This window comes from Aythya ferina (genome assembly GCF_964211825.1).
Source record: "Aythya ferina genome assembly, chromosome: 4".
NCBI classification, from domain to species: domain Eukaryota; kingdom Metazoa; phylum Chordata; class Aves; order Anseriformes; family Anatidae; genus Aythya; species Aythya ferina.
Genome location: NC_140300.1, coordinates 61,531,793 through 61,544,029, shown reverse-complemented (window position 1 = coordinate 61,544,029; position 12,237 = coordinate 61,531,793). Strand labels below are relative to the sequence as shown.

At 50.8% G+C, this 12,237-nt stretch overlaps 1 protein-coding gene across 4 annotated transcripts in view; it reads left to right on the top strand.

Annotated features, from left to right (window-relative positions):
* SEPTIN11 (septin 11) overlaps nucleotides 1–12,237 on the top strand; it is an 81,887-nt gene that overhangs the window by 41,264 nt on the left and 28,386 nt on the right. For all 4 annotated transcript variants that reach the window (XM_084519280.1, XM_084519279.1, XM_084519281.1 and 1 more), the window contains 2 exons: nucleotides 6,924–7,038; nucleotides 10,585–10,780. In XM_084519280.1, the coding sequence (XP_084375406.1) occupies nucleotides 6,924–7,038; nucleotides 10,585–10,780 (311 nt within the window). The remainder of the gene's footprint in view (nucleotides 1–6,923; nucleotides 7,039–10,584; nucleotides 10,781–12,237) is intronic.

Here is a 12,237-nt window from a genome sequence, read left to right as displayed (position 1 = left end):
TCCTCGCGTCCTGTCTCCTCCGAGCGATACCAGTGTTATGGCTGTGCTGCAGGACGGGATGGGATCTGCTTTCCTGGGGGAGAGCTCCGTCCAACTCGTGCTTTTGGAAAGACAAAACACAGCCTTTCAAGGCAACCACAAAAATCCAGAATTAATGAAGTGGAGGGAAGGAAGTACTTCAGCCAGAATGGGGAACCGCTCCTTGAAGCTGTGGCCTATTTATAAAACGCTTTGTGGAGGCTTCCCCTGCTAAAGACGGGAGAGCAAAGACCCACCGAAGGCGAGTGGGGAAGGTTGCTGTTGAGTCAGCTGAGAGCTTGGAGACTGATGTTTCGAAACTGTCAGCTGAATAATTCAGTAAGCCTTGACCTTTTTCTCTGCACGCAGGTTTGGTTCAACTTAATTTCACTCTCGCTCCTGGTGAAAAAGGAAAAGTGCATGCTAAGGTGAACAGCAGGGTTTGCAGCCTCCCATAGTCCTTGATTGCTAACCTGTTATTAATGGTGAAAGACTTGCGTGGTGCCCTAAAATAGCTTGATTTGCCCTAAGGGGCTGCACATTCTTGTTTTCCTCTTCTAAAGCAGGTGCAAGGGCTGTGGCTTCATACCCCAAAATCACCTTCCTCTAGATTTGAATGAACAGGTTCAAATCTGGTTTTGCTGCTTCGTTATTGTCCTCTCCATTCCTTGGTAGAGCCACGTACAAGTACGCCCATCGCCAGCGAGTGTCAAAAGCTGGCCTTGTTGAAAACTCAAGTGTTTAATTTCTTCTCTTTCAATCCAGATGATGCTGGGTTTTGGCAGTGCTGGGCCACTGAAGTGTCACCAAGGAATCCCAGCCTCTGTCTAGCGTTTGCCATGATCCTGGAAGCCCTGGTAGGGATTTCACAAAGAGCTCATTTGCCTGCTTCATTTACGTCCAAGCCCAAGACAAGTTGTCAGTGCCCTTTGTGTGAATTCAAGCAGCTGAACAATCATTTCTTTGAAGCCAAGACCATTGGTGCTCACCACTGTGGTACCTGCAGGATGAACAAAGCGTGCAGCATGGATGTATGTTGTGGTTTTGTAAGATTTTAACGTGAGGAGAATTACTGTGCTAAGTTAGACCTCTTTAGCCGAGGCTCAGGACCACTAGTAAAGAAATATTCTGAAGCTGTGCGCCTGCATGTACCCAGCTCTGCAGGGCTCACGTGGAAATTGGGGCTGTGCAGTGAACTGCAGCACAACTTCTGGTGTCTGTGCAGGGCAGCGCTGCGCTGTGACACCCCCCCTGCCTCCGAGCAGGCCGGCAGGGCACGGTATTAATGCCGATCCTGCTAATAGGTCCCAGAGCTAATTAATTATCCCGAGCACGATGTGGGGCACCTTTCAGTTCTGGAGCTTGCTGAATGGGAGCTGACAAAACGCGCCCTTGATGTGCGGCTGTGTTTTTTCAGGAAAGAAAACACCAGGCTAAGGACTGGCTGAAGCAGCCCCGCTCGCCTGTGCCTGCAGCACCTCGTGAGGAGAACTGCTGCTTTTTGTGTTTGGAGCAGACCTGAACGTGATTCAGGTACAGGAACAGTGCTGCCTTGTTACAGCTCTGTCAGAAAGCCCTGCGGGCTGCTCTCCTTCCTGAAAAGCTCTGCGTTTCACCCTGGTTGCGTTCCCACCACGAGCTGGGCTGGGGCTGCTGGAAACCTGGGGAAGGCTTGAGGAAAGCCTGGCGATGGGATCGGGTGCTGAGCGCCCAGGTTTGTTAGCTCTGCCCTGCCGTGCCCGAGGCCTCTGTCCCGAGAGCTCCCTGCGAGCATCCCCGCGTTAGCACAGGTCTTGCTGGGTTCACACCTCACGCTTTCCTGTGTCGAGCCCCACATTGCGCCGCGCCTCCAGCTAAAGGCTTTTAGTCAAGTCTAAATCCACTTATTTAGCAGCAGCTGGTTTGGGGCTATTTTAAGTGCGTGGCAGCGGAACACAGGAGGAAATGGCTGTTGGTTTTTTTCCTCTCTGCTGGCTTGCCGAGCTACATCTGTGATGCTGCAGGATCCTGTAGCCATGGGGGTGTGAAAAGAACTGGAAAAAAATATTCTCTGATGTCCATACAGTGCCGTGCCTTCTTGCCATCTGCACTTAGCTTCTGCCCTGCTGCTCCCAGTCGTTTTTAATTCCTAAGCCGAAATGTTCTCAGGTCCAACAAAAGCTCGGCCTCTCCTGGTGCCAGCACGGAGCAGCCCGGTGCCGCTCACACCGTGCAGCAGCTGCTGGGCTGCAGCCCTCTCAAAAACACTTTGCTTGGGGCTGGTGAAGGATGCTGCCACTTCATCTGTGCCTGGCTCCGGGAGGGTGGCAGGGGATGCCAAAAGGGGCTTACTTGCCTTTCTCCATGTGGCATCTGGGAAAACAAAAAGGCAGGGGAATTGCAGTAAGTCGTGGGGCGTTTCAGCCTGGGGAGCCTGGTGCTGGTACCAGCTGGCGTTTTGCTTCGTGTAAGCTTTCAGAAAGGCGGTTGTGCTGTCCTGCTGGCGGGGGAGATTGGCCAGAGGAGCCGAGAGCATCTGGTTCTCGTTGGGCTCTGCCGTTGGATGGTCTTCATTCTTGTTTGTCACATTGTCTCTCTTCCCCCTCCCTTCCTCCTTCCCTGCCTTCCTCAGCCCTTTTTTCTCCCCTCAGTGAGTTTACAAGTCCTGCTGGAATGCACATATGGTCCTTATCATCCCCAAAGTCCAGCTTTTTTTTTTTTCCTGGTTAGCAATTTGTGACATCAGGGGCCGTTAGAGGCATTAGTCACTTTTACTCCAAATAGAAGGGTTCGTGGCTTTTGGAAACCTAAGGAGGAAAACGTCTTTTATGGCAGCTCTTGGCAGAAGCGCGGCCGTTCCTGCTGCGAGCCGGCGCTGCCCTTTAGCCAGGCGCTTTGCCTGGAAGATCAATGTGCCTTCCCACTCTCTGCAGCCACTTCGGAATGGTCGGATTTTGCTGACTTCCCTCTTCCCAGCAGAATGCCACCGGATCCTTTTTCTCCATCCTCCCGCGGCACTGCTGCAGCCTGCCAATGTAAGCAGCTCCTCGCAGGCGCGGGAGCAGTGGCAGCGCTGCCGGCCACAGGACACAGTTCCCTGCTGCATGGTGGCCTGTGCTAGCTCTTATCTAGAAAGAAGAGGATGGTTTTCGGAGATCTCTACCGCTCTGGGCAGTGGCAGGGAGCTGCAGGGTGAGTCAGTCGGCAGGCTGGTGGGAGTGTTAGCCACCCAGCCTCCTACCCCTCCATGGATCTGCGGGGCTCACTCCACCTAGAGCAAGGCTGTGCCTTCCAAAGGGGCTGTGTTCCCTTGTGCAAAAAGAAAAAAAAAAAAAAAAAAAAAAAAACACAAAAAAAGAGACCTCCCAGACTTCAGTAGCTTGCAGATGTCTGCCCGAGTCTGCAGCCAAAGCACGGAGACAGGAACTCCCCCTCCCTGCTGGTGCCACTGATGGTTATCCTAGCCTGAAACAACACCAGTCCTTCCTCTCCTGATTAGCTGAGTGATTGCTGCGGGCTGTGTGCTCAGGGCACGAATGCCCGAGCTGTGGCAGGGAGGGGGTGGTTCTTGCCTTTTGTTTTCCCCGATTTTATTATACTCGAGTTCCCTCACCCAAGAATTAGAGGTTCGGCCATCACTGGGAATACTTCGTGCCCCACTGGCACCCAGCATTAACGTGGGGAGGGGGAATGATGGATCTGCCTCGTCCTGACTGCTCCTTGCTGCCCTGCTCGCTGCTGTCTCCTGAGCCACCCTGTTGTCTGAGCAGATTAAGGTATTTCTGAGGTCCCTGGCTCTGGATGCAGCATCTGAGACTGCTTGAGAAACACGGGAACGTGCGCCTAGTAATCAGGCAAAAATGTAGCTGGCCTGAGCTGCTGACAACAATAAAAGCTTTCAGAATTTCTTCAAGGTTCCCCCGAAGTCGTGTGGTCTCAAATAACTAAACACTTGCCTCATATTTGTGGTCTAGCTCAATATTTTGCATACCGGCATTTTTCCCCTCTTGAATTCGAGGCTCGTTTTTGTTTTCTTTAACTCTTCAGGGGCCGTGTGAAAGTGACCCCCAGCTGCCAGGAGCAGTGGGCCAGGAGGGGCTGAAGGGGAGCGTTTTGCCAGCAGCCTTGAAGCAGGAGGGGCTCGGGCAGGAGGCTGCTTGGGCTGAGGGGCCAGCTGCTGGGGGGGAGAGTGGGGCAGTAAATGCAGCTCTTTTCCTGGCTCCTCGCTCTGCCGGCCTTTGGGAGATGCTCCTTCCCACCCAGGAGGGAAGGGGGTTTGGTGGTTCCCAGATCTCTTACTGGGCGCCTTCTGAGATGCGAGGGCACCTCCCCTTCTCACACAGACCTGCTGCTGTCTCCAGTGAGGGGAAAAATAAATTTGCTTCCCTGTATTCCTGCTAGCTCTGCCAAGCCACCACGGCTTAGGAGGAATGAGCTGATCCTCTCCTTGCACGTGCCTCGTCAGCCAAATTGTTTTACAAAGCCCTGCTGAGGTACCTCCAGGTAGGCCCCCTGCTCGCTGCAGAGCATCCCTCACAGCGCTGCCTGACCTATAAAAACCTTACCAGCAGCAGCCCCGTGTGAAGGGAACCAGATCTGAAGTACAGCTTGCGGGGCCCTGAGGCTGCAAACCCTTTCATGTCTTTTTTGCAAGGAACTCTTATTTTTCCTTAAAATTACAAGTGTTTGGAGATGGGGTCCTGACAAGTGGTCTCAGTGTAACATCTTAAAAACCATCGTTGTCCTGCAGCTGCCAGCCCCGTGGCAAAGCCCTGCTGTGGGGAGAGTGGCCAGAAAGGGGCAGGCTTTTGCTCAGCCTTCCCCCAAAAGCGCTGGAAGTGCGTGTGCTGGAGCTGGCTGCCGTGCTGCAGGGTGCTGCTGTTTGTGTTTGGAGCAGGATATTTATAAACGCCAGCGCCTTGTGGTCCTCCTGCCTCCTTCAAAACGCAGATCTGCAACGCTCCAGCAGAAATGGAGGTGTTTCGATAGCCTCGCTGCTGAGTGGGACGTGCTGCAGACTGGAGCCCGCTGCGGGGAGATGGAGACATGGGCTTGCATTTCATCTCTGCCCGTGCCTTGGGCTAATGAGCTTTTCCTGGGGTTTTGCTGTTGCAGGCAGATATCAGGCTACTCCTCTGCCTGCTGTTACGTGGCACGGCTTGGGAGAGATACCTGCCGTTGAAAAGCGTGCAGATACTGGCGCTCGGTGCTCCTGCTGTTGATGTTTGCCACTTGCAGAAAAAGAAAGGGGGGTGGGGAGCAAACGGTGATAAAAACAGGGAGCAAAAAATAACTGCCCCAGATGCAGGAGATGAGGCTAGCTCCTGTTCCTGCTGAGTAACTGGTGATGAGGCAGCACTTCGGTACTCGCCTTCCCAAAATACGTCGGGGAAGGAGATGCTGGTGCCGCGCTGAGGGGTGTTTAACACCCACCGCTTTCTGTGCAGCGTGTGAGTCATGGGCACCTACTGCTTTCTGGGATCTGCTCCCACTGCCTTTGCTTAACCATAAACCCAAGCCCACTGGGGTTTTAAAAATACTCCCGTTACAAATATTCAGCTTAACCTGTTCGCAGCGTGCTGAGTCCCTGGCTGTCCTTCCATTGCCTGCGGCTTTTCCCAGAAGATCCCTGTGGTGGGTACACGAGGTGAGGGGGGTTTTGTGCTGTTTTTTTCCAGCCATAGCAAGGGGGTGGCATCTCTTACTCATTTTGAGCTCCTGCAGTTCCGTGCTGCTGAGTAGCCTCCAGTGCAGGGAGGGATGGAGGTGAGCACTCGGGACGTTGGCCAGAAACCTTCAGACGAGCCTGGTTTGGGTGCCAAAGAAGGGAAGGCTCAGGCGTCCAGTGCAGGTGCAACAGCACAGACCTGAGATTTTTCTTGTTCTGTGTGTTGTCTTTCTTAAAGATTTTCTCTTTTTTTAGTCTGTTATTTTCAGCAGTGCCCAGCCCTGTTGTAAGTGCAGCCAGTGGCCAGTCTGCGTGTTTTGAGGAGGGCAGCGGGGACGCTCAGCCATCGTGCAGAAAGCAGCAAGTCTTCCTCTGCTTTTGATCCTTATTTTAGCAACCAGAGGGTGTCTTTGCTCTAAAGCACGCTGATTTGGGGGGAAAAGGAGCTGGTGCTGCCAGCTCCTTTAGCCTTTAAGCCAGGCTGAGGCTGGCATTTAGCTGAGCAGCAGAGCTCAGGTGGAGTGACTGCTGGAAGCGTTTGGGACTGGAGAAAGGTCTGAAGTTAGGGAGTTGTTAAGGCCTTAAGTTAGGGACAAACGCGTGGAGAAAGATGGTCTGAAATAACAGCAGAGCTGCTCCAGGGCTGCCGAGTTTGTTTGTGCTCAGGATGTTGGCACAACCGTGATTTGCTGAGGGAAGAGATAACCCAGCTGGCTGCTTTTTCCAAGCCCGTCTGTGAATTACTGTACAACCGTTGTGGAGAAGTCCTAAATATAATCTTGGAGCTGCTCCACATCTCCCTCCTCTGCCACACCTTACCGCCCATGAAAGAGCCCTGGCTCTTTGGCAAGAGCAGTCAGGTCCCCATGGGTCCTGGGGGCACCCTGCGGCTGGGGGTCCCGGGGTGCCTGTGCTGGTGTCGTGCTGCTGGAGGCGCCGAGCAGCGGCACGGCTTCACAAATCATGTGGGAAGCGCTGGGAAAGGTGCCCTGCTTTCCCACCTCATGTCAGACAAGGCTATTTGTAAACCAAGGCATCTGCAGAGCATCGTGTGTGCTTTTTTCCCTGTCTGGCCAAGGCCTGTGAGAGCTGGGAAGAGCTGTAGCTGGCCTCGGAGGTGTTGTTGCAGTCTCAGCCATGTCCTGCTGTGGCCATACTGAAGCACTGCAGCCCACGTGTGTTGGCAGACTCCTGACGGCTGCTGGGTGCAATGTGCTGCTCAGCGTCCCATTACTTGCCTTTCTTCTTGGCTTTGCAGAACGATGACCTTAGGAACCTGTCCCTCTCCGGCCACGTGGGCTTCGACAGCCTCCCTGATCAGCTGGTCAACAAGTCAACGTCACAGGGCTTCTGCTTCAACATCCTCTGCGTGGGTAAGTCTCACTGCACGCGCGTCCCTAAGCTAGCCCCTTCTCCCTTGGCCAGGGGGTGAGACCTCAGCAATTTGTGGCCATAGCAGCATGAAAGTTACTGTTCTGTGCAGAGCTTCTCCAGGGTAAAATCTACTCTTCTTTCCCTTTCCCCCTCCGGTCCCTTGACTTAAAATACTGGAGTTTCTGGGTGTTAATCTGCCCTTTTGATGATTCTGCAATCTTGCTTTTCCCAAAGGCTGCCATAAGGAAAATAAGTTGATCTGGGAACTAAATGAATTTTTAAAAGAATGTTAACTTAAATCCGTCTCTCCTGGGGTTGGGTGCAGAGGCTGCTTCTCAATAAATTGCATTCCTTCCCTTCCAGGCTTTGTCTGCCTGTCGTGTTATATTCTTAGTTTTTCCAGTTGGAAACGATGCCATTTTTAGTCTCCAAATGATGTAGTTGAGAACAAAGCCTGTCACCTGTTCTCTGCTGCATTTAATCAGGGTGCTGCAAGTTGGTTTTGTAGCCTGAGCTATTGTCTTATTTTACCTCAGTTTTTCAGAGGTGAAATATGGGAAGGTACCTGATTCTTGCGAATATAGGAAGCTACTGGCTGTCTCTGCACTCTGTGCAGATACAAGTCCATCGCTCAGCCCTAGGGAGCTGTGTGCCAAAACAGCATTGAGCTGGTGGTGGACATCTTCAAGGTGTCCCCTGTGATGAGACAAAATAGGCAAAAGAGCTGGCTTTTACTACTAATCTGACAGAGCAGTCCACAAACAACATCTGTTCAGGCATTGTTCACTTAAGCCCTTAAGAAGGCAATATTGTCCCTTCTAACAAGTTGCGTTAATTAGCTAGGAAAAAAATACAGCCCTCTGATTCTTCTGTGGCAAGCTGAGACTTTGTCTGCAGTGCCGGATAAGCCATCTGAAACAATCTGGTGAACAAACTTGACTCTTCTCTGAAGCCTTGCATGTTGAAGAACGAGATAAGAGAGTAGGATGCTTGTGCACGCTCAAGCTATCAGCCCCCACGTGATGTTTCTAGCAGCATGAAACCATTTAAAATTCAGCAGGGAACATCCCGATTAGCAGGCAGCTCTTTGATCAAAATGGCATAAATTAATTGCCTTTTTCTCTGGCAGTAAATATTCCTCTCTCAGTGTGACTTGATATGTCTCCATTAACATAGCAATTTGCTCCGACTCCTTTCTCTTATAAAATGTGCTGATCAACCATTTTTAGCCCCAAATTAAGATTTCATACAAATGGCTGCAGTTCTCCGAAGAGGAGGAACCTCCCCCTTTAAAAAGAAACTTTAGAAATTGTGTTTTGGGAAGGGACACAATTAACTTTGCCATGGTAATGCGAAGCTTTTAATTGTAGGGCGAATGGCTGAAATGCTGCTAAGTCCATCTGGCACAGCATGCAGCAGTGTTTTTTTGCATCAGGAGCTTGCTCAAATGTGTAGCTGCCAAGTTTAACAGCCTGGGCCATCAGCTTAGGGCTGATCTTTTCAAGTGGCTTGCACTTTATCTGGATTTGGAGCTAACATCTTGGGCATAGGTGCTGTCTTCCCCTTCTCTTCTTTCATTTGTTTGTTCTTTTGAAGTTTGCTTTATATCCTGTGGCTTCCCAGGTCAGGAAAGCTGTGACAGGCATGTGTGCAGCAGATTTTGTTTTACTGGTCTGTAAAGAATCCCTTACCTCCCTGAGCCTAGCACAAAAGTGGTCAAAGTCAAAGCCAGCAAAGTGAACTATTGAGTATTGCAAAGTTGCTGAATAGCAGAGTTCATTTCTGTGGATGCAAACACTGCTGAGGTCTTATAAGTGGGGGGTTGCACGTTTTGAGAGAGAGATTTTCATCCTAGGAAAGCTGCCTACAACCCAGAGAGCTGCTTGGAGACCATCCCAGGTGCAGGGTCCCTTCTCCCACCTTAGTTTTTGCCCTGATTAATCAATCAATTGAATTTAAGATTTTCTGGAGGGGAGGTCCTGTTCACAAGCGAGTGGTTTGCCTCAATGCTAAGTGTAGTGCCACAGCGAATGTGGTTTGCAGCTGACCAGAAGAGATGCAGCTTGGCATTTCTGCCATGAAATAATATGCAGAGAGGAAATTCTTCTGAAATCTTGGCTAATCATCATGTGTCAGAGGTGACGAATGGCAGCATAACTCGCTAGAGAGGCTGGGGTAGGATCCCCTCGCAAGCCTGACCTGCAAATGCCAGAGCTGCGCGCTGCGGTGCAGAGCCCTGTCCCAAATCCTGACCTCTCTCGGGCTGGAGCGACCTCAGGATGTCCCCTCAGCCCCCTCCTGCTCCCAGCAGCTGGAGAGGGTAATGCTCAGCAGACACTTCTGACTTCAAAATGGGATTTAGGCTAATGCTTTCATCAATGTTACTAATTGCATCAGGGGATTAGCTGACCTGTTATAGTTTAAAAAGTTGGTATTTATGTAGTGTGCTATTTCTTTTTTTTTTTTTTTTTTTAAGAAAAAACTTTTGATGTACTTGTCTCAAGTTTTGATTGCCTGAATTTCCCTACGGGCTTTTTTGTAATTCCCTTGAAAAAAAGAAAAATTGAGTTTGGGATTAAAAAACAAACAAACACAAATGTAAAAGTGTGGAGAGACAGATCTCCCCTTAGGAATCAAACTTAGGGTTAAGAGAATTTCCAGTTTGATTCTGTAAAGAAAGTTGTGTCAGAGCTTGGCCAACACTCCTAAAATAGAATTAAGTATTTCTTGGGTAGAAATGCTTCATGCTGTCCTCAGTACAGATATCCCTTGCAAAACAGGGGGGGGTTGGGGCTCTTCATGCCACCAAGCAGGAAGGAGCCTGCAGCACCGGTCAGGTCATACCAATGTAAAAGCCACAGGTAACAGCTGAGCACTGCTGGGAGCAAATAGCTCCTTGGGAAAGGCATGATCGTTTGTCTTTCCTGCACTGCCAGCAGAGCAAGTCGAGTAACCAGCCTCTGGCAGCAGCAGGCACTTGCTGGTGCATCGCTGGCGGGGTCCCTTCCCTTCTCCACACAGGGAGCCTCACTCAGTAAATGTCTGAGTAACTGTTCTTAGAACTGTTACATCTTTTTGTTTAATCCCCTTGCTGTTCCCAGCACAGCAGCCAGGCTCTTCACCTGCGGGTGATGGCTTTTAGCTCTGAAGGCGTTTGGTTTCTCCCTGCGTCTGTGGGAGCAGCAGTTTTTGCCTGGCAGGGGTTTGTTCTGGATTCACAGCCCCGGCGTGTGGTGCTTTGGCTGGGGCTGTCTGCAGGGTGTGTGGTGTGACCTGCAGGGGAAATGGGTGAGAGCCCAGCAGAAGCCAGAGCTGCTGTCACCTCCTGATGTCTGCCAAGTCCCTGGTTCGGTCCTGGGGGATTGCTAAAGACGGGGACCTTCTCAAAAGATGTGTTCCTGCAGGGATTACCTGGCTTAACTGTGGGTGTGTAGCCTAATTCCACCGCTACCAAAGCGGAATAATTCCTTAACCTGGTGAGTGTGCCTGAGACTGAGCTGGGGGCAAGGGGTGGCATTGTACTGACCCTGCCTTTGTGTGCCCAGGTGAAACTGGCATCGGCAAGTCAACGTTGATGGACACTCTGTTCAACACCAAGTTTGAAAGTGAGCCTGCGACACACAACGAGCCTGGCGTGAGATTAAAAGCCAGGAGTTATGAGCTCCAGGAGAGTAATGTCCGTCTGAAGCTGACTATTGTTGACACGGTTGGATTTGGTGATCAAATTAACAAAGATGACAGGTAAATTTATTCCTGGTATCCTTCTGCTGAGGTGCTCTGAGGTCAGAAGGGCTTGATCCTCTGGGGATGTTTCCTGCTCCTGCATTGCTGGCCCTGCAAGACAGGTAGAAGTGGCCAGAAAGTGAAGTGAGGAACAAATGAATCACCTAGAAGGCTTCAAAACTGATTCTGCATTTCTGCCCTCCTTGTCTCTGTGCAGCTTAGTTTAAGTATCTGCTTGAATTGAAGCATATAAATATTTGAAAACATGTGCTCAAATTGCCATTGCATTACCATTTCTTAGGGGGCTGGGACTCAGATCGTAGCTCCTGCTCGCACCATCCCACAGTGCTCAAAGTCTGGGTGGGTTTTACTTTAACCTTGTGCCTAGGTGCTGAGTTTTCATGTTGTGCACATGAAGTAAATCCTCTGGGCAGCCTGCACAATCCTTTGTGTGCATCCATATGGGCTTCTCTGTTGTGTGAAAACCACTCGTTCTGTGATCACGGCTAATAAGCTAATTAATGCGTTTCCTACATCTTAGAGCCATGTACTCCCTCACTGCAGTAATCCCAGCTCCCTCTGGAGGGTTGTTTACAGCCCTCTTCCCTGCACCTAACAAATTGAGGGCATGCTGTCTGGCACCGTGTGCACTGAGCAAAAGCTGTTAGGGTGCTTGGTAGGTCAGTGACATCAGCTCTTTGGCAATGCATGCTTTAAATGAAAGCTCCCACCAAGGCTCCTGTTAGCAGAACAGGAATTGAACAGGTACCTGATGGAACAAGGACTGTTTCCCGTTCCACAATGAAAACTTCTTCAATTTTTAGGAATTATTATTATTTTTACAACGCCTTGTTTCGGGAATGCTTCCTCTGTTCCTGACCTGACAATAAAATGCAACTGTTGCCTCTGTTTTGCTGCTCCTGCTCCCAGCCAGCGCAGAGAGACAGGCGTGTGTGCTGGAGGAAGCTCTGCGCGTCTGACACTGCCATATGCTCTCAGGCGAGAACAAAAGCTGCTCACAAGAGGAGCAGGTGCTCAGAGTGCGGATGCTCTGCAGTTTGTTACTGCCGGGTCACTTTGCATTTGCTTCATTTGGCAGACAGGAGCCAGCAGTACTGGTAGGGAAGCCCCACAGCTTCCCTCTCAGGCCACTGGGGACAGGGCTAGTTACAGGGCAGCAGGGCAGCTTTTAGGGACAGCTTTCTTTTTGCTGTGTCCCTACACAACACCACAACAGTTGGGGTTTCTCTGTGCTCCTGGCTCAAGTCCTACCCGTCCTTTTCCACTCGGTTTTGTTACAGGTCTTTCTCTAACACGATCTGCCCCATGTTGAGGTGATGTTGCAAACCTAGTGAGATTTTGTGAACGTTTTGTGCCTGCAAATTAACAAACAGTGCTCAGTAGTGTCTTGTGGGTCTCTGGTGGCAGTGGCCATTGTGCAGCACTGGCTGTCTTCTGCCATAGCTCTTGCTTGG